The 22,242-nt window shown below is 37.6% G+C and overlaps 1 protein-coding gene across 2 annotated transcripts; it reads right to left on the bottom strand.

Annotated features, from left to right (window-relative positions):
- Positions 1–2,521: 2,521 nt before the first annotated feature.
- On the bottom strand, positions 2,522–20,380 carry vezt (vezatin, adherens junctions transmembrane protein). 2 transcript variants are annotated; one of them, XM_038300225.1, is made up of 12 exons: positions 20,246–20,380; positions 17,404–17,547; positions 13,147–13,236; positions 11,810–11,994; positions 11,061–11,345; positions 10,666–10,824; positions 9,713–9,860; positions 9,258–9,625; positions 8,725–8,918; positions 6,619–6,722; positions 6,303–6,510; positions 2,522–4,644 (listed from the first exon to the last, which is right to left on the bottom strand). In XM_038300225.1, exons 1-12 carry the CDS (start codon positions 20,279–20,281, stop codon positions 4,127–4,129), a joined length of 2,439 nt encoding a protein of 812 aa, XP_038156153.1. In that variant the 5' UTR covers positions 20,282–20,380; the 3' UTR covers positions 2,522–4,126. The 2 variants fall into 2 exon arrangements, with proteins under 2 accessions (XP_038156153.1, XP_038156155.1); XM_038300227.1 differs by having other exon boundaries at positions 10,666–10,812.
- Positions 20,381–22,242: the final 1,862 nt, after the last annotated feature.

Here is a 22,242-nt window from a genome sequence, read left to right as displayed (position 1 = left end):
TACGTCAATCTACAACCCTAAAAGAAATCTTCCAACCATCCATCCATTCATCTTCTCTTGCGTAATCCTTGTCAGGGTCGCCTATCACCAGCAGTCTATGGACGAGAGGCAGTTTACACTCTAGACATGTTGCCAGTCTTTCATAAGGCAACACAGAGACAAACAACCATGCACACAGTCACATTCACACCTAAGGACAATTTAGAGAAGCCAATTAACATGACAGTCATGTTTTTGGACTGTGGGAGGAGGAGTACCCGGAGAGAACCCATGCATGCTCAGGGAGAACATGGAAACTCCATGCAGAAAGACCACAGACAAGGAACTGAACCCAGAAGCTTCTTGCTGCAAGGCAACAGTGACTTACTAAGAAAAACATGCACATTTCCTCAGTGAATACTGATATAGCACTGCATGTCAGGTAAAGGCACTGGAGAGATGGCTGTCATTACATCTTCAAAAAATCCACAATTTTACATTTTTCTTATCCCACCAATTAAAAAGGATGTTTGGGTACCATACATTTTTAAAGTTTATATTGCATCTTTCCATAGAGCAAAAACTATGGAGATTCCTTAAAGAAAGACATAGAGGGTCGATGTCATGACCTGAGTATAGCCTGAATCTCAGTCTAATTGAAAAAGCCACTAGGTGGCATACGCGCTACAGTTAAATAAAAGAGCAGAGACTTGGTTTTAATACATTTTGAAAGTTTATATATAACCGCTTGGTTAATTCCTGCATTTCAGTTTATATGACTTGATACCATCTGCTTGTTTTCTTTAAACAGAAAACTTTTCAACCAATGTTTGTTATGCTTGAACTGACTGAAAGGTTATATTAAATGTGGTATAAAGCAATCTGAATCAAACTAGCATTTGAAGACATTTAACTGCCTCACATATAAAGATTTTATGGATATAGTACTGTGGATACTGATTATTACTATAAGTCAATAAAAAAAACTTGACCATTTAAAATATATATATATATATCTTTAGTTAAATTTGTAACTTGCAATATATTTATAAGGACTAGAGGGGCTTTTTAATGTTAATGAAAGTAGTCTTTTTTTCTCCCAACTGTTAATCCAAGTAGTAACTAGTAGAAAGTTCCTCCTGAAATTAATCTATGAAGCCCATTTAAGAAGGAAACGTTAGAAAAGGGATTGGGAGGGGTGTCACTTGTCCAACAAAAGAAAAGGCTATCAAAACAGATCCAGTAACCCACCCAACCTGTTTGTAAACCCCCACTGAGACACAAAGCAGCCGACTCACTTCAACACTTCCAGAGTGGTGCTTTATTTCAAGGTGGAAATATGCAGGAAGGCAAACATGGTGACGAGGTGGAGATGAAGGACGGAGCTAAGATCATCACGCTCGGGTGCTTTATTTTTTACGTTTTTAAGCATCAAATGTTCACCATAGCAAATGACATTCACGTTAAACACTTTGAACCCTGACGTTTCAATGAGGGACCCCCCTGTAAACACAGACTGGTGAAATTTGTCATGAGTTCTCTCTAGAAACTGGAAAGCTTCCCAAGAATGTAACAGGAAGCAGCACGGCGAGAGTACGCTCTGCTTTTCCCCCTCTTCCCCAGAGCAGATGGCATGGACCAGGGGGACAGAAATAGAGCGCTGATAAGAAAGAAAAAAAAAAAAAAAAGCACAAGACTTCCTCTTCTTCCCTCACATGTATTTGGAAGAAGTCAGCTGAGTCGTGACTTGCTGAGTGTGTTCAGATTGTATTCCGGATTTTCCCGCTGGACTAATAGTATTTATACACCAACAAAGGTGTAAACTGTACTACTTCTACTGCAAATAACCCTCAATCTTCAATCTTCTTTGTCATGCTTCATTTTCCTAATTATTACAGAAGAGGATTAGGGCCACTGAAAAAAAAAAAGGTTAACTGATTTTTAAATTTTATTTCAGTTTAGTATCGGAAAAAAGTCAGAATTCTGACTTTTTTCTCAGAATTCTGACAGCTAACAAACATGTTAGCATCAAGCCATAGCCATGTCTGTTTTAGAGACTAGCTCTCTTGTTTTAATGACCTTCTGCTCCTCCATTAATGAAGGGACCCCTCAGGCACGTAAAAAGTTTCCAAATTCCGTCATTTTCCACCTATGTGTCACTGGCCACCTCAAACAACTCACATTTTTGTCAGTGACACTGAGTGCTTCCGACAACTCTTCCTTCATGGTGCCCATCTACATTAAAATCCAAAATTCTGAGATTAAAGTCAGAATTCTGAGAAACAAATCAGAATTCAGAGATTAAAGTCCAAATTCTAAGATTAAAGTCAGAATTCTAAGAAAAAAGTCAGAATTCTGAGAAAAAAAGTCAGAATTCTAAGAAAAAAAGTCAGAATTCTGAGAAAAAAAGTCAGAATTCTAAGAAAAAAGTCAGAATTCTAAGATTAAAGTCAGAATTCTGAGAAAAAAGTCAGAATTCTAAGAAAAAAAGTCAGCTTTTTTCCCCATACTAAATTGAAATAAAATTTTAAAATCAGTAAACTTTTTTTTTTTTTTCCAGTGGCCCTAATTTTCTTCCGTAAATTATTTTGCCTAGCTTAATCACAATTTCTCCTATACAAATCTACTTTTTTTTCTTTAGGCTTCGTCTATATTTTCTACCAATGAATTCAGACTGAATATTTCCTGAAAGAGAACATCATTTTAAATCTGATCCAACAAACAGTTTGATTGGAATATTAATGTGTAGCACCCTCAAACCTATTGGCACTCTGAGTAAAAAACCATTAGAAGAATTTTTTTTTGACAGCAGCAATCATTTCTACAAATTTTAACATTTAACTCAAGATTATTCATTCAGCAAGGGGAGAAAAACTCTTGAAAAGTATTAAAACATCTATTTAAATGAAATGGAGCTAAATGTTTTTCTTAATTTCATTTCACCAACTATTCTTTAACCTAAAAAAGCAAAAAAACAAAGAGAACAATAAATACAAGTTAGATGTGTGTTAATTCTTCTGTCAGAAAACAGGGTGTAAGAAAACATCTCCTAACCTAAACCTCCAAATATCCACAGTAAGAGAAATATTTAAAAACAATAAAACCAATGCAGCTATCATAGTTTTATTGGGTTTTTATCCACGTTGGAAGAGAAACCAAGTTCATTATTCCCACCGCTCCCAGAGAGGGGGGTGATTTATAACATATCAAGCCATCTACTGGCCAATTGTCCATGTTATTATAGCTTCTCTGCAAGAAACACTCCCTGACTTTGGTGTGGAAAGAGGACGAATATATGAAACAGCACTTCATGTTCAGTACGGTGGAGGACATGTAATGCTGTGGGTCCAGTTCTCTTCCTAAGACCCTGGCACACCTAAAATATTCAATTTAGAGTCCTTTTATTTACTGGTAAAACACACCGGCAGCAGGAGCGACTATATAACAATTACAACTTTTCCTTTTCTGCTACAGAATAAATTTGATCTAATTAAAGGTGCATGATTGTAATGCTGCGTCTAAAAGTGTTTCTTTTTAATCATTCAGGGTTTTGCCATTAAGTTAAAGGGTGCGTTACATTTAATACTCAAATAAAAACTATTTCAGACACAAATTGATTTTTTTTGGGGTTAAGCAGCTATTGTTTCAAGCTGTAGTAAAAGTAAAATGCTTTGAATTGAAAGTATATGACCATTTTTATCACTATATCAACATTTTTAAGTTGGCTTTTCGTCTTTAAGAGCAGAAAAAGTTCGAATTATAGATCAATTTGGCTAAATTCAATATAAACATTTGTGTAGCGGATAAACAATTGAGCAGTGAAGCTCTTTCTTCTTCCATCAGTAACCATGTGAGGTGACAACAAATCAGCTAAATGAAAGGTGATTACAGCGAAGGAGACGTTTTTTTCTATTACATCCACAGGTAAGACAGATTATGCTAAATTATCTGGTTGTATCTGAGGATAATCTGCTACTTGAACCCCACTGTGTCAGTGGGTCTTGTTCCTGAGTTTCCACAGCAATAAGAATTGTAGGTGAAGCACAGTGATAGATGAGAGCTGGAACATAACGGGACGTAATACGGACCAAACAGACAGTCAGACATAAATACTGTCTCTGCTCTGTTAAAGCAGTCAGCTTGATGTTTAATCCTTCTCTGAGGTGATGGCGTTTTCCCCTTCCTCCTCCTCATCACCATCGTCGTCGTCTCCAAACGTCTGCTCCTCCATGTTGACAAGCGACTGCGAGCGCGCCACCACTTGAGCGGCAAGGGCGGAGCTAAAGCTGAGAGTCTCTGAGCCGTGGATCTCAGTCAGTCTGTCCATCACAGAGACGGCGGGGATTTTAGGATTCAGGAAGCAGTCCAGACCGTTCTGACGCTCTTCTTCCTCCTCAGCAACACCGTCATACTGGTGCAGCTCTGACGTTCCTCCTCCGCCACAGACGGGGGGTCCTCCCGTCTCCCTTTCCTCCAGGCCGCAGCTGAACTCTGTGACAGGGTCGGGCCTCACCCTGTCGTAGCTTCCTTCCTCTTCCTCCACGTCGTTTCCTGCATGGCGCTCTGATAGGTAGTTTCCTTCCTCAGCACCAGTTCCTGCAGCGCTTACAGAACTGGGAGCAGCGGGATCCTGACCCTGACTCAGAACTGAAGGCGATGAAGCCGCTGTAAGAAAAGAAGCATTTACGGTTATGAGCTTGCTTTATACAGCGTGTCACCAAAGTTTTTTTTTCAACATCTTGTTTTACAGTAACTTTATGTTATAAACCGACCACATGACAAATACAGGGTTCCTACAGCATAAGGCAAGTTAAATTCAAGACTTTTTAATGCCACTTGAAATAAAAATTTAAGACCAAATTCACAAGAAAAACCTGCTTGCGACAACTTAACCCAAAGGTTTATTTTAACATAAACCACTGCACTAATGTTTCAAATTTTGAAAAGCTTTCCATACAGGAAGAAAGTTAAAAACAAAAAAATGCCAGATATATTTTAACAATTATTTAACTAAATTCACAAACTTTGTTTCAGCAGGGAACAAAACAAATCAGTTTTAAAGACACAACATAACCAGTGCTAAGTCTTTTTTGCAGCTATTTTTCTTTGTATCGTTTTCTTAGTATGTTTGATTTGGTGATAAGTGGAGGCGTTGCAGAGACAAGGGTGGAACTAAACCGAGAAATACCGGCTGTTTCTCGGTAACTCCATTTTGAAGCTTTATGTTTCGTGCTTCACATGTGCGACTCCACTGCCTTAATTCCCTTCGTTCCGAGCTTGAATCGCTTCTTCCACAAAATCCACTGAGCCTCATGTATGTTCCCTGGTTTTAGCCATGGAGAAAACTCTTGGCTGGAGCCAATTTTGGTTACATTTACACTTGCTCATATTTTCCAGACAAAAAGTTAATGGCGCATCTCCCAAATGTCCCGGCCGCAACAACGCTTTATTGGTTCCGCTATCGGGACGGAACCAATAATGGCGAGCCGTTATTTTTTTAAATAAATTTTTTTTTTTTCAATTTTAACGTTTTATTTAGATTACAAAAATAAATCGTAATGAAAATAATCCTATTTATGATGTTTTAAAAATTAAGACCTACGAAAGACTGATTTAAGACATTTTAATACCAATTAAGGCCTTAGTTTTATTTTGAAGAATTCAATGCCTTTTAAGACTTTTTAAGGACCCGCGGAACCCTGAAATAATAACAATGAAATCTAAAAAAGCTTTGGCTTGGAGTTGGACTCAGCCCCTTGACAACTTTCAGAGTAGTTAACTTTATGAGGACCAAGTATTAAAAACTGCATCTTTGTAGAACCAGATCTTGATTTTTTTTTTTTTTTTTTTAATAAAAGCTACAACCCCTTTTGATTCCTTTTTTCGCACCTGTAGATAATTTCTTTCCACTTCTGAACTTAAATTTACTTAAACGCATCCAGACTGGATGGAGTTTGAGTGCAGACATTAGTTTATAAGGCTCAGTCGCTATCGTGTTTCTAAGAGGTTTGCAGATTTCATCGAGGGGTATCCAACTTAAGGATATTTATTGTTCTCCACCGCTTAAATCATTGATGTATGTGATTGTGACATGAATATTTAGGACTATAGATAGTTGGTAGCTGTAAATCTTAGATTGTAAGAAGCTAAACATTTTGTGCTTTTGGAGTTCTATGGTGTATTCATTAAAGTACAGCCTAACATTAGCTGAAAATAAGAATGTATGGTTAACTACAGGAAAGTGAAATCCTGAGTGAGAGAAACTGGGGGTGAGGCGCTTCAGCCTGCAGCAGCCTCATTCCAAGAATAACTCCAGTGCAGACCTTGGTCGCTGAACAGCATCTGCTTCCTCTTCATCCTCTCCCCGTCGGACGCGCGGAAGCCCAGGACGGCTTTCAGCTCAGACAGGACGCGACGAGACTCCTCCCTCTCCCTCTGCTGTCGTTCCCGCTCCTCTGGGGACAGCAAGTCGGACCACGACCCTCTTCCCTCCCCGTCAGAGTCCGAGTCGGAGACGTAGGCCTCCAGCTCCTGGTGGAATGAAACAGAGAAATAGAGGATGAGATTTGACAGAAGAAGAAAAAAAAAAAAAAAAAAAAACTTTAATCATTGGTTCAAATGGTGAGAATTTGATCTTACGATTTCCTCCGGCACCGGGTCTCTGTCCAGAATCAGAGGGTAGGATGGAGGAGCAGGAACCTCAGGAACCAGAGGACCAAACTGCTCAGTGTCATCAGCATTACCTGCACATAGGGGGCGCTGTGAGCTCCCAGACTACAGCTGACCGAATCAATCAGAGGTCTGGATATCTTGATAGCTCTGCTTTGGTTGATCCGGTTCTTCAAAAATATAAGATGGAGTTCTGCATTCCAACAACGGAGTCCATTAAAGGACGACTATGCTTTTTTTCCATGATAGTATGAGCGTTTCCCCCACAGCTCCTACAGTAAAGCCCCTCTGATTTAAATCTAATCACCTGTTCTGGCTTACAAAGCAGCCAGATTGTTGGGACTACGCTGCTGGTAGCATACTCGCTCATTTTAAGCCCTGATAAGCTTTAGTGAAAAAGGTAAGTGGAATCCAGTTGTTCAGCTGAGCTAAAATAGTAAAAAAGAAGCTCAAAGTAAAAAAAACTGACACGCATGTCAAGTCCTCTGCTTGTAATCCCTTCAATCTCCTGAACTAAGTTCTATTCAATAAAAGAAAATAAAACCAGAGAGATGATTTACCCCAACCTAAAGGGGAATCATCAGTAAGGAGAGAATATTTCTCTCAAAGGTGATTTTGTTAAATATAACCTTTTTTGACATAAGATCATTTTCCCCATTTTTTATGATTCAAAAAATTAATTTGTTTCCCAGAATGAGTTTAAGCCTCGATTTTCATTCTAAAGCTTTTTGCACATCTTTACCAGGGATGCCAACGAACCAATTTGCATGCATGTTCATCCATAGCTTTCCATCGGCTCCACCAGGAATATAGTAAAAAAAAAAGAAATAAAACACCTTGTGAAATTATCTTTCTTAAATGTTTTCCATTTTGTAAAGTTCTCTGTGTCACATTCTATCAATGCCTTAGATAAACAGGAAGTTATAGATTTACTAATTTAGGTAAAAGACACTAAATATCTTTTTAAGAAATTAAGAATAGAATAAAAAAAGTTTGCCATTTCATTGTTATGAAAATTTTCTCCAGGTAAACCATTGTTATTTCTTAGTAGGGGTGTAAATCAAATCCATCATGGCGATTTGATTCCTTATCGATATCCTGACCCAACGATTCGATTATTTTCGATACTCAAAAAATACACCACGATACGATTCGATTAATTGTTTTTTTTTTTTTTTTTTTTACACCTTACAGGCTAGACAAGGTTTCAAATTTGAAATAAATCAATGAAAGCTGTAATATCGTTATCCATTTTATTTGAGAAACAACAGCAAATAACAGTAGAAAAGTTGCACTCCATCTATTCCTATTAAAACCTCATTCACTGAAAGATAATAATAGCCCTGCGTTAAAGATTCTGAAAGGCCTTGCATGAAAAAATACTGCACAAAATCAGTGCAATGAGTGCAATGCAATACCTCTGCTCCAGACGTCCGGCCCCCTCCACAGACGCTCCGCTGCTCCTCTCCCAAATTGTAGCTGACCGCAGACAGGAGGCCGGCTTGTTTTGTTTTTATGACCAAAATTGCGGAAAACAACTCGTGGAATTTGACCCGCTAGAAGAGCGAGGTGCGCGAGAACGCTGGGACCGTTTTTCCACCTGGATCTCTGCTCTTTTTGGCCCTCATGTCCCTCCGTCGTCGGACTAAACTCGTCCCCACTTCCTCTCCGCCTCGTCTGTATCTAAACCCACAGCGTGTAGCGCAGACCACGCTTCAATATTGGGCATAAATCAAAAATGTCTGTGACACACTGCTGTAAGAGTATAACCAGGAAGCGAGGTAGGAGGGCAAAATAGGTTTAGCGCCACCACAGCACAGGAGGGAGAATTACGCCCAGGAGCAAATGGATAAAAATAGACCGGAGGAAAAAACAAAACATGAATCGATACTCTGGCGGACGTGTCGATGCATCGGATCGTCGGCTGTTGGATTGATGCATCGATACAAAACGATTATTATTTACACCCCTATTTCTTAGCACTAAAAAATTACTCTGATCCGAGATGTGAGACTAATTGATATCCTGTGAATAATAGCCTTCTAAATGTGGTGTATCTGCATTTTTTCTTCCTACCTGGAGAGGAGTTGGCTCGTCTTAGCATGCGCTCCACCTGGCTGACTGTGTCCTCCCAGCAGCCAGCGCTGGCCTGCATGTGGGGCTGCAGCAGCTGCAGCCGCTCGTTCAGGTCGCGGTAGCCTTCCAGGGTTAAATCTGTCAGCTGCTTGGACACCATCAGCTTCTCTAGATCATCCTCCAAGATGATCATCCTGTTCACCAAAAAGGATTAAAAACATTTATTTTTAGCAGAACTTACGACTCTTAACGTTTTATAATTATGCCACTGACTTATTTATTCATATGTACTTTAGTTTTTAATTTTTTGTTTTAACCTTTCTATGATGATTTTACCTGTTGCATTTGAGATTTTTCTTAAATATAAAGTGCATTAAAAATAAAATGTATTATTATTATTATTATTTAAAAGGGTGAAGCTTAGATTAATGCTTGCAGTTAATTAATTTTCTTTGAGCGTCATTTTATACGTGTTTTGACTGCCTCTCAGCGAATGCAGGGATTGGATAAGAGCTGTGTGTGCTGCGTCTCACTCGCTGAGCAGCGCCTTGAGGTGGAGCTGCAGGCTTCGGATGGACGTGTGCAGGACGTTCAGCTCTCTGCATTTCTCCCTCGCACGCCCGTTCTTGTCGGAGCTCGACAACCTCGGCTGCATCTCGAAGTGTCGGTGGAAGTCGTAGCTGCGCTGAACGTCGGCGAGACAGCTGGCTAGAGCGTGATGGAGGGGCTCGGTCACGGCAGCGACGGAGCGGTGAAGCGGAGGCGGTGGGTGGGAAGAAGGAGGGTAGGTGTCTTCTTTGGTTCTGTCCTCCTCAGACTCTGCAATTCGGTGCGGCGAGAGGAGAAGAGCGAGACGTCGCAAAGATTCTGAACTTTGACCCAACCACAGCTGGAAGAGCATCTGCAGAGAATAAACAGTTTATCAGACAATTTCAATGATTTCTAAATAAACCTGGTATTCCTTTACTTTAGGAACACAACATCCAACCTTGAGGGCTGGAAGGCTGTAGTCATCAGTCAGCTCCTGCGCCTGCTCGTCCCCGAGGTGCTCGATCCCCAGGCCGAGCCCCAGCTCCTTCAGAGGCACCGCGCACACATAGTTGGTCACATTGTCGACCTCAGAGTTCAGCGGGAACGTTCAGAGAAGTTAAAGAAACAAATGATGTCTACATCTAGAAACTTTTCATGTTTGCCCAGTTAATGTTCCTAAAAAGGAAGGGTCCTTTTTAATCAAAAATGTGTCATGACGCATTAAATTACCAATTCTATCAAAGAATGAGAGGGATTTCTGACCCATAAAAATCCTGTTTCTTTGTTAGAGGAAAAAATATTAAAGAAAAAGAAGGCAGGTTAATGGAAAATTAATCAAAAGGGAGAAAAGAAAAAAAGGATTGCTCCAAAAAAGAAAAAAAATATGCAATAAAGCTGGGAAAAAGAATAGAGCAATTAAAAATTTAAGTAAAAAAAATACAGGAAAAAAAAAAAAGACTAAGAAACCTAACACCAAATGATCAACCAAAAAAAAAGCTGGTGAAAATAAACAAAGATTAAAAAATATAAATGAAAAATACAAAAATGTAAAGAAAAGAAATAAAGAGAAAGGTAAAAAAAAAGACACTGATAAACAATAAAACAGGAAAAGAACAGAGAAAAAGACAACAAAAGTTAAAGAAAGAGGAAAAATATGAAAATTAAAATAAAAAAAATTCCTAAAGATGACAATGCAATCTTAATTGTTTTAAAGTCTCTGATAAAATTGAAAAATTATATCATGCTAAATTAAAACACTGAAATAAAAGTAAATAAATGAAACGTTAAAAAAGAGACAAACTACAGGTGGAAAAGGTTCATTCACACAGATGAAAGTCTCACCAAATGGTGTTAAAGCTGCATGAATTCATAACCTACTGAGGTGCTAATATCTTAACTGATCAAGGATATGCTTTGAGCATGTGACAGGTGGCCCTGCGCGAGGCTCTGAAGGCCGAGCGGAGAGCCCGGTACAGGACCTTCCTGAGGCCAATTAGCTGCTGGCTGCGGGGCACCGCCCCGGGCCCCGCCCTGCTAAAGGATCCGGCCGCACTCACCCTGTCGAGCAAACTTGACAAGTGAAATGTGATACAACTGTGGAGACGTCCCAAAGAGGCGGGGGGGCACACACAACACATAAGACGCACAGTACGATGATTTAAAGATTCAGACAATTAAAAACAAAGCTAAAAATGTGGAATCTGTATCATTAATACCAACTAGAATTACTTTAACAGTGATTCTGAAGCCTGAATGTAGAAGTATGTAGAAGTATGTCCCGAAACAAGCGAAACAAGCACACTTACAGGGTGAACCCTCTGGAGATGACCTCTGTCTCCTGCACCAGACGCAGAGCTTTCCGGGCCAGTCCCGTCAGAGTTTTGCTGTTATGGACCAGAGTCTGGAGCCGGTTGGCCCTGGTTTGGACGTCCTTCTGCATGCGTCGGCGTCTCCACAATACCAGGCCCCTCTTTCCCATCCAGCCCAGCAGAGCCAGACCCCACGGCGCAGCAGCCAGAGACCACAGGCTCCCAGAAGAGGAACAGACTCCTAACAGCATTACAGCCACTCCCACCAGCCCCGCTACGTCCCTGATTGGAGAGGAAAATACAAGTTTAGGGGTGGAAGGTTAGAAGATGGTGCACACCAGGGTTCTAAACTGGGTCCAATTCATTTATATTTTAGGATATATATCAATGATTTATAATCTTTGGACTAAGTAATACATACAATTATTAGACGTTATTAACGTAGTTACCTATAATTGTGGTAAAACTGCAGGATATTTCATGTTAAACATTCTTAAACTGTTAAAATCATAAAATGTAAAATCAGGTTCCTATTAGTAAACAGGCGTTCCACAGGGCTATAAATGGGGAACAATTATTTTTGGGGAGTACGTGTATTTCTTCACTTTCTCTTCATTCTTATCTGTGTGACATATGAAACTATGCAAGCCTTCTTTTGTTCTGCTAAACATATCTAGCATTAACTTCTTTTTTTAATCAATGTATGCTGTCCATTTCAGATAAATAAATGATCTCAAGAGAAATACCATAGTGATAGCCTGGGGACGAGACTCAGCCTGGGCAGGGAGCTCACTCGGCTTGGTGAGCCGGAAGGCGACGAGCCGAAGGTGAGCAAGCTCGGGTCCAAAAGCTCGATAAGCTCCACATCCTCCTGCAACAGCACGTCCTGGTCCAGGATGCATCTGACCGAGTACTGGCCAAAAGCACTGTCCTGTGTTCAGGTGAAAGGAACAATGAAGTAAGATAAACGATGAGTGTTTCACTACCGTATTTTCACGACCATAAGGCGCACCGGACTAAAAGGCGCACTCTCAGTTATGTGTCCCATTTCTGTATTTAACACACACATAAGGCGCACCGGACTATAGGGCGCGTTTTTTATATACAGGTACATGTCCTCTCAGGTGGATTTTCCCACTTAAAAACATATTAAAACTACTTTATTCCCACTGATCACAGCAAATAAAGCTGCAAGGTGTATTTATTACAAAGTATTCTTCAAACCTGGGAGCTGGCCATGAGAGACACATCGCTGATGACACAGGGCTGTGATTACTCCTCTGATACAATTTATTGACGCATAAATTAACTTAAAACATAGGCAGGATAATAATCTGGATGAACTGACTGCAATGATTAAATTTTCAGGTGGACTTTCTCACTTAAAAAGATTTAGATTATTTAGATGAAAAAACACCTGCGGAGGTGAGTCCGGATGCGCCGCGGACCAGAGGCTGCTGTTGAATTAAGTTTTCAGGTAGAAAAATAGAGCGGGAGCAAAACTGAGTATGATTGTGCTTTATTCAAGTATTTATTACAAAGTATTAATCAAACCCCTCAAAGTCCTCATCCTCTGTTTCTGAATTAAACAGCTGCGCTAAATCAGACATGCCAGTTTCCCCTTCTGCGCTGTCAGAGTCACTTTCCGTGCAGCGCGGCTCCTCAGAAATAATGCCTGCTTTTGCAAAAGCTTGAAGAACAGAGCCAGCAGACACGTTATTCCTCGCTGCTTCTGCTGCACCTGCTGGGTCCGGTTCACACCGATGTCGAGCGGTTGAACAGCGAGCACAGGGTTAATTTGTTTCCCCATGTTTTTCACATCAGCTGTGAGATGGGCACGCATGGAGTTACAGATTAATGGTGATGAGTGGAAAAAAAACAGCTGGTCTCCTTACATTCAGCCACTCTTTCATCATCTTCTCAATGAGGTGGTCTCAAAGGTCGCAGTTACAACACACATAGGGCGCACCGCACCATAGGGCGCACCGCACATTTTGAGGGGGAAAAAAGACGTTTAAGTGCGCCTTATAGTCGTGAAAATACGGTAATTAAACGCTGCAAAGCAGCTGATTTCTAGACCTACCAGCTGCTGCTCCAGCTTATGAGATTCATCTGCCTGGTGAAGGGGACTCCATCTCCTCAAGGCCTCAACCAGTCTCCATAAACATCCTCCCTGCAAGTCACACATTGCAAAGAACCACAATCAGAGCTTTAGGAGATAAATTCACAATAGTTCTGTAGTTCATACATTATCCACGCTCAAACGAAGTAACCAAGGAAACAAAGCAACAACAATGACTGCAATGTGTGCTTGAGAAGACCTCCTCTGCCCCCCAATTCCCAGATTTCAATTAGAAATAGACCCAATTGGATAACAAATATTTTAATACATTTTTATAACTGAAAAGTGACAACTGGAAAAACTTAAAAATGTCAGCAAAGGTGTAGTATCAGAATTTTTAAATCTATGAATGTCAACTTCAACAGGAAACTGTGATATACCGGTAATAAAACAACAAGGAGTGAGGAATTATAAGGTGTAAAATACCCTTGAGAAATGGGATTTAACTTCCAATAAAGCTTCACTCAATCCCTTAGTACAAAAATCAGACTATTACTGTATAAACTGGGCATAAGAAGAACATAAAATACTCCTCTAAAAGTAGATTGAATCCCAATATTCTAGACCTGTGTGCAGCTGCATGATATATATATATATTAGGGTTGTCAAAAGTATCGATACTCAAAAAAGTATCGATACTGAAATGTTGTATCCGGATACAATACTCATTTTCAAAAGTATCGAGTACCAGTCACACCTAAACAGTCATTCATCTAAAGTGCAGAATAGAGGAAAATGCACTTTCTGAACACTGTGATCGAATAATTCTGTGCACTTTTCAGTTTCAGACTTTTTTTGTAACAGGTGCAGCTGCTGAGAATTATTTTTGTTTCTTAACCGGTTTGGCTAGTGTCATTGTTATGTGTGCAAAGCATAGCCAAGTAAGGAAAACTTAATTTTAATTTTGTAAGTTTTTTATCAAGCTTGCTAAATACTGTGCACAGCAAACAACCTCAAAATGTTGTTCTTATTGTTTATTGTATTTATTTATTGTATTTTAATTATTAATCAAAATATTTCTGTTGAAATTTTATCCTTGTGGTATCGAAAATGGTATCGAGTATCGAATATTTTCCTTAGTATCGGTATCGAGTTGAAAAGTTTAGTATCGTGACAACCCTAATATATATATATATATATATATATATATATATATATATATATATATATATATATTATACCCCAGTTATTTGATAGAGATGTCATCTTACATCCAAAAAAAATAATAATTCTATTGCATTCTTTTGGAGAAGAACAGGTAGACCAAGTTTTACATTTTTGATTCAACAAATATTAGAGAGAAAAGGGGAAGCAGGAACATTTTGAGGAGGTGTTTTATTTTTTTTTAGAGATATAAAGGCTTTGAAAGAAAAGAAAAAGCCCAAAGAAAATTGTTGATGTGTGGAAATGGGCTTGGTTTCTATTGTGCCTGTCTGACAGCCTTATTTTGTTATTGTTCTGTGTTATTATGTGTTATTTAAGTATATATTTGTTTAAATATGATCCATACAAACTAGGAATATTATATAACTGTTGTTAGTATGACTACTATTAAGAACATAACAATTTATGAATGGTTTCTATTGAAAATCAAATTACAAATGCCATAAAAAAGTAAAAAAAATTAAGCATACTACACAGAGCCGGTATATCCCACTGTCACATAACCGCCACTTTTTAGGGGCCAACTGGCATAGGCATCTATAATGTTGCAATGTTTATCCTGGGTTTTATTTTAAATGTTGCTGGGTTTATTTGTGAGATCCCCCCAAAAAAGCTCATGATATAATGCCTAAATGGGAGCCGGATTTATTTCACTCTAATCTGCTTACAGCGTTTGAGTGAAAAACGCAACCTCATGACGGGACTTTGTTTAATTTCAGAGGTGGTTAATATGATTAGTCTACAACTGCAGCCGTATTGATTATCGATGAGGCATTCACACGCCACTGATTGTCAGTTTTATCCATGACGACATGTTTGCACTATCAAAGTGGGCCACAACTCTGCCTGCAGTCAAACCACAGACAATAAGCAAAAGCAGAGATGATGAAAGTCCTGTAAGGATCTATATCCAGTTATTACTCTGCAAGCTCATCAGTTATCTGCTGCAAGAAACGACTTACAAGCTTGTTCTTCATAAAGCTGGGTCAGATTGCATTCAGTCTTTCATAAATTAATCTGAAAGTATGATAAACATTAATCTCCCAAAGCAAATGAAAGAATGCATTCATGTTTACATGTGCTTTAAATTTGAGTTTTACAGTTAGACTAAAAGATTCCCTCACAGAGACTGATTTGTTTAAACGGTTCATTTACAATAAATCAAGCAGTAAAACAGGCAAGTTAGGTGGTAAAATGTGCCTCAGCTGTGGCACAGTGTAATAAAGGGTCATAAACAGTGGCGGTTCTAGACCAAATGGAGCAGGGGGCCAGGAGGGGGCCAGCATGTTTTCATGGGGGCCCAGAAAAGCATGAAATAAAAAACAGGGCAAGGGATTCAAATATATTAATATAGCTGCATGAAGTGAAATTTATATTCAATTAGGTATAATTGAAGGAATTGTACATATTTTTGACTTAATTTAAGTTAAAATGAACCATTTTCTATAAAATCTGAATTAGAACTCAAGAAAAACGGATAAATTCAGCTGTAAAAATTAGAGTAGGTTTTTTTATTTGTTTTGAAAAAAACATTTAGCAGATGAAAACTGGGATCCTATCTAAATCCCACTGAAGCTATTACCTTATTGTTTTTAAATAATTAGTAAAAAAGAGAAATAGATCCAAAGTACCTATCAGTAACCATGTGCATCATTAGTATTATGTCTTCAGTAAAGGGGACAGGACATGATCTACAGGAGCACTGGCCCCTGTTGGCCCCTGTCTAGAACCGCTCATGGTCATAAATGTATTCAGAGGGACATTAATAATGGATTGAATTAACAATTTTGTTCATATCTCCTAATGCTGCAAGAAATTATGCAAATCATCTCCACAATCCTGCAAATTTAAAGAATGCCCCCTTTAGCACAATGCAGCAAGTTACATTCAGGATGTTGACATTCCCGAGTGTTTGAAGCGGTACTAACATTTATCTATTAGAGTTTAACTATTATCTGAGTTTAAGGAAATGTCTGGATGAGAGGAAGAGTCAGATCCGAGTCCCTTGTCCTCCTTAGAACAACAGAGCGTCAGAAAGGAAGCATGACACACATGGAAAGTTCCTGAGCGAGGCAAGCGTAACTCCTGTTTCCCATTTTCATGAGGAGGGCAAACAAGGAGAGGTTGAATCATGTGATTCCCTCATCATGAGCTTAACAGGAAAACTCCTGGAACTGAATCCCAGGTTGCCTAAAACTTAAGTCATAAATGTTTACTTTAATCCTCAGATTGCACTAATGTATGATTAAACCAGGAGTGCCTGAAATCATCTGGAGACTGAGAACACAGGACCTGTATACAGCTGCTCTTTGAGTTTGGAGTAATGCAGAAAGAAAAGCAGCCAGATTCCAGTTATTGCATTAAAGAAATCTCATATAAAAATCAAAGCACCTCTTTATTTATCTGATGCAAAAAAAGCAAAAACCTAATTCCTGAATCTAACTGGAGACGAGTTTTCCTGTAATGTTTGTAACATCAGATGAACAACAGCCAATATGAGACAATTTTTGGAGGTCAATACAAGAAAAAACACAGTGAATGGTCTAGGATACAACAAGAAACCAGCTTAAATGTTAGATAAGAAGCCACCCGCTGGGACTTTATCATTTAATGCAAATATTCCATTTCATTTGATGAATTATTGCTATTATTATTATACAGTTGGATGATATTTTGACTGTGCATCTTCACAATCTACGTATCGCTATTCAAAACATTTTATCATTTTTCCAGACCCCAATTCCACAGTGGTTTTCGTAAGACATTTTTTAAATGATTTCGAAGTTTCAAAATAAATTAATAGCTGATATTTCTGCTGATAATAGCTGATAATACCCCAGAAGCAAGAAATAAGGCGGAGGGAGAAAAAAAAAACAACATCACCAAATAAAAACATGACACAAAGTTGTTTGACATATTTATAGAGGGTTAAGTTTGGTTTTAACCCGGGTGCAGAAAGAATAAAGCTGGAGACATGCAGCAGGAAAAAGATGATGTCTCACAAACAGAGAGAGGCTTAGTTCATATATGACAGTAGGATGGAGGAAAACTCACTGCTGTTTTTTGCTTATGTTGGCCAGCAGAGTTGAGGTCTCCCTCTGCACCTCCGTACTCCTCCTCCTCCTCCTGAGACGCCGTCGGACATGACTCGAAGTCGGTGTGCCCTAGATCCTGAAGGTACTGGAACAGTGGGGAATTCTGCGGAGAGAGAGATAGAAAGTGAAACACACTTACTGATCTGTGCGAGGAAGAGGAGGAAAATGATGTCATGTCAGTAGTACGAAGAAAAAGGATGCAAGCTGAAACTGCACGGATGTTTACCCAGAGTGAATATAAAGAAAACATAGATCATATTTCCAGACCTGGTCATCTTTGCTTTAATAAGCAGAATTATTTCCATGTTGGTCTCTTTTCGAATATTAACTTTAGTTAGTTCTTCATTTTAATTGGAAGAAAAATTATAAGCTTGTTTTTACCAAGATAAAAAAAAATAAAAAAAACAAGGGATGTGCAGTCTGTGATGCAACTATGATTTTCTCTAAAATTATGTCTGACCCAGTTATTCACAGCTGCTGAGCCCAAATCTCAGTTCATATCCCTCTTATCTATGGAGGACCAATCCTGCCATAATTAAAAATAAAAGAACATACACATAAATTGTATGCAAGATAATGGCTTGAAATTTAAATTAGTGAGCAATTAAATGCAACAAACTGATAAAAACTAGAGATATATTTATATAAAAATGTACTTTATTTTGATATAATTATTTAACTGTTCCATTTTATCTCTGCACTTTTACTCTATTTTTCTATTTGAACAATTAATATCTAGTCTTAGCTTTTTACTTTAACTTATTTATTTCAAGTAAAATTATATACAAAATTGGAGCTAAAGACTTTATTTTTCTCTGTTAACTGTCCAACCCAGAAAACAGTTTGCAGGAGCAGGAAGGTGAGTTGGTTTTCCGGATGCCTTCAAAATAAAAGCATGGGTTGCAGATGGGCTATTTTCCACATCTGGTCACATCAAACATTTAAGGAACCTCACAGTTCTGTCAACTTTTAATCTGATAAATGTGGGAAAGATACAGCAAACACCAAAAATAATAATAATTTTAAAGTAATCATACAAGGAATAAGTTAGTTTTAATATAGAGCTCAGCTTCTAAATCAAATGTCAGTAATCGTCAACATTTAAAGTTCAGAGACATGTTTTTTTTTTGTAAAATCCTGATTAAATAATAGAGGCTTGGTTGATGTTGAGTTAAATACCTCAAAAACAGGAAGTGATTGTCTATTGTTTAAAGCATAGCACTTGCTTCAGGAATCCTGCAAGTTTCCTTGTTTGATTCCCAAAGAATGGCACTTTGTGTCTAATGGAGCCTTAGCCCGGAAATACACACCTGCCCACTGCTCGATAAGAAATGGGTTACATACAAAAGACCTTTTTTTAACTAACCTCTGGATAATAATTATGCTGTGCTCCAACATGACTCACACAGTTTTGGTGAACTGGATAAAAAAAAGCAGATATAATAATCAACTGTGTTTAAAACTTACTACAGAAAGCCATCTTTGGACTTTCTCTCCTGCTAAGGGACGGAATGTGACAATATTCTGGGAGTTCAATGTTTAGGAGACTCTGTCCCATTTTAAGGCCGTACTGCAACCTGGGCTTAAGCAGTTCAGGCCAAATCTGACAGAATAACCGAAAGAAAAGACCATTTTATATCTTTACAGTTTTCCAAGGGAAAGATAACAGACTAAGAGGGAATGAATTCTAAATCTAAAAGGTTGATAAACAATAAATCACAATCTGCCTGATGTTATTGCCTATTGGGGTCAGTGTAACTTGATATTTGTTAAAGTCATTTTTTTTTTAAATATATCTGGGGAAAAATATTTGGAAAAAACAACAACATTTTCTTCCATTGCTTCAATAGAAAAATTAGAATAAAATAATACAGAACAGTTAAAAGATATATAATTATATAAAAATAATTCATATCACATATGAAAGATTTCATCCTAATTTAAAAAAAAAAAGGTATGTCTGTAGATAATCAATCAATCACAATCTGCCTGTTAAGTGTCCAATTGGGGTCAGTTTAACTTGATGATATTTGTCAAAGTCATGAAAAATATAGTTTAAATATATTTTGGGAAATATATTTGGGAAAACAAAAAAGAAATAAATTTACTTCCAATGCTTAAATAGAAAAAAATAGAATAAAAGTGTAGAAATACCACAGAACAGTTAAAAGATATATAATTATATAAAAAAAATGTATAATCTTTAAATGTTTTTCTAGTTTTTATCACTTTGTTACATTTAATGGCTCATTAATTTATATTTCAAGCCATTATTTCCCCGACATTTATATTTATGAGTCATTTATTATATTTCTTTATGTCATTTTAATAATGTCAGGATTGGTCCTCCATACTTAGCAGGTTCTCTGAGTTAAATTGCTGCAGAGGAGCATTTCCCATATCCCTTTATAGCCTGTCTGCACTGCAGCAATGAGTACTCACATTCATTGTCACACGAAGTCGCAGCTCATGTTGCCATCAATCAAACACTAAGATGTGCAGCTGTGTCATTTTTCAGAAGCGAAGCAGCAGCAATGAATGTAATCTTCTCCACCCCAGCCGGTTAGTAAGGCTGCTGAAAAAGCAGCTCAGCCTCCCTCATGACCAGCAAAGCTCCTTGGCTCGGGAGGAACATGCTCAGAAACAGCCAAATTGTTTTGGATTACACCGCAACAGGCACGGAGGCTGCTAAAGGGACGCTAGCTTACCTGTTAGCCCGTTAATGAGTCCTTATTTACATCTGATCGACAAAAGCATCAGTACGATAAAAATAAAAAATAAAAATAGGCGTTTATACAAACCTCAAATACCACATCGTCATCAAACTCCTCAGTCATTGCTCTCCGCCATCGATGCTCAGCCCGTTCAGCATTCTCAAGTTGGAGGCGAGACTCACAGACAGCGGTCGGGAAGTTATGAGTTAGCCGGATGCTAACGTTCCGTTAGAACTACAAATCCCATAAGGCCAGAGTACGTTTGCCACTCGCTCGCAGGGAACGATTCGTTCGATTTTGATTTTGTATTTTCCCGCGATGTTTTTTTTTATCAAATGAAATAAAATTACATTAACTGTAAATAAAATATTAACAAAGGGAACGTTGTATGAAAGCCCGTTTCCGCCACATGAAAATAAAAAAAGATGCCAAATAGAAAGTCATAATTATGAGTTTCAAATTCATAATTACGAGATACAAATTCATAATTATGGCTCTTTAAGGGCGTAATTATAAATGCAAAGTCATAATTTTGAGGTTCAAATTCATAATGACGAATTACAAAATCATACTTATGAGATACAAAGTCAGAATTTTGACTTTTTAAAGTCATAATTATTAACTCCAAGTCATAATTTCATGTTTCAAATGTATAATTATGAGTTACAAATTCATAATTATGAGTTAAAAATGAATAATTATGAGTTAAAAAGTTATAATTATGAGATACAACTTCATATTTATGGCTCTTTAAGGCCATACTTTTAAATGTGAAGTCATAATTTTGAGTTTCAAATTCATAATTTCGACCTTCAAAGTCATAATTATGAATTCGAAGTCATAAATTCGAGTTTCAAATTCATAATGATGAATTACAAATTCATACTTATGAGATACAAAGTCAGAATTTTGACTTTTTAAAGTCGTAATTATTAATTCCAAGTCATAATTTCAAGTTTCGAAGGTATAATTATGAGTTATAAAGTCATAATTTTGAGTTTGAAATTAATAATTGTGAGACACAAAGTCATAATTTTTACTTTTTAAAGTCATAATTATGAGTTACAAAGTTTGAAAGTCAGAATTCTTATAATTATGACTTTGAAAGTCGAAATTATGTCTTTGGATCTCGTAATTATGACTTTCTATTTGTAATTTTTGTAGTTTTATGTGGCATAAATGGGCTTCAATAAGTTATAGTTATAAACTGATACCAAATAATATATGATTCGTAACATTTGCTATAATTTTGAACACTTCACAACATTTAAATAACCTTGGTGAAAAAAATCAATTTGATTCAATTTGCTGTAGGTATATAGCACCAATTCACGATGACATGTAATGATGACATGTCCAGAGTAATCTGATTTAATCTAACCATTCAATCCAGATTATACGTTCAGATTGGCTCAAAGTTTTAACTTTTTCTAAGGAAAACCACCAAATTGCATCAATTCAATCCATAAGCGTGTTTTAGTGTACGGTGTCACACTGCTTTCCTAAGTGACTTCATAGAGAAAATCTAAATAATACTGCCAAGACCTCAGAAGGAATATTTAATGCCAATAGAAACAGCATGGGAAGGCCCAACCATTAATCCATGCAGCAATAGGTCCTGAATGCCACCACATTATTTACGAAAGGACACTAATGAATGTTTTTTAGAGGCCAACAGTGAGCTTTTTTTGGAGACATTTGCCAGCATATACTAAAATGGGGTTTGGTCTGGCAAGGTAACTCATATGCATCAGTTTTGTAGAAGGATTTGGAAAATATTCCATAGAATGACAAGTTTATGCAAGGATACACAATTTGCTTTGATTGTGTCATGCAATGTAGGGGCAAATCTGCTAAACAATAAAGAAATATGTGTATGTTGTGGAAGAAAAAAAAATGTATATTTAAGAAAGGCTCAGTTTTCTGACATTTGGATTAGTATGTCGAAATAAAAAAACATTCAATGCACACAGCAGAAAATGGCACAAATGTACATTGCAAAAAAAAAAACACGAAGGAAAATTATATATTTATAAGAATTTAAACATTTGAACCATAACTGTACAGTTGTATGTGAATAAATG

This window comes from Cyprinodon tularosa, unplaced genomic scaffold (assembly GCF_016077235.1).
Source record: "Cyprinodon tularosa strain WSP-4 unplaced genomic scaffold, ASM1607723v1 ctg442, whole genome shotgun sequence".
Classification (NCBI taxonomy): Eukaryota; Metazoa; Chordata; class Actinopteri; order Cyprinodontiformes; family Cyprinodontidae; genus Cyprinodon; species Cyprinodon tularosa.
This window is presented reverse-complemented; position numbering and strand designations above follow the sequence as displayed.

What these genes read in the sequence shown, in the direction of transcription:
- vezt (XM_038300225.1), bottom strand. Translation starts at nt 20,281, where the DNA reads ATGACTGAGGAGTTTGATGACGATGTGGTATTTGAG. An exon ending in ATAAGCTGGAGCAGCAGCTG is followed by an intron (nt 11,995 to 13,146) that starts GTAGGTCTAGAA and finishes ACCTGAACACAG; the next exon opens with GACAGTGCTTTTGGCCAGTA. An exon ending in CTCAAGGCGCTGCTCAGCGA is followed by an intron (nt 8,919 to 9,257) that starts GTGAGACGCAGC and finishes TTTGGTGAACAG; the next exon opens with GATGATCATCTTGGAGGATG.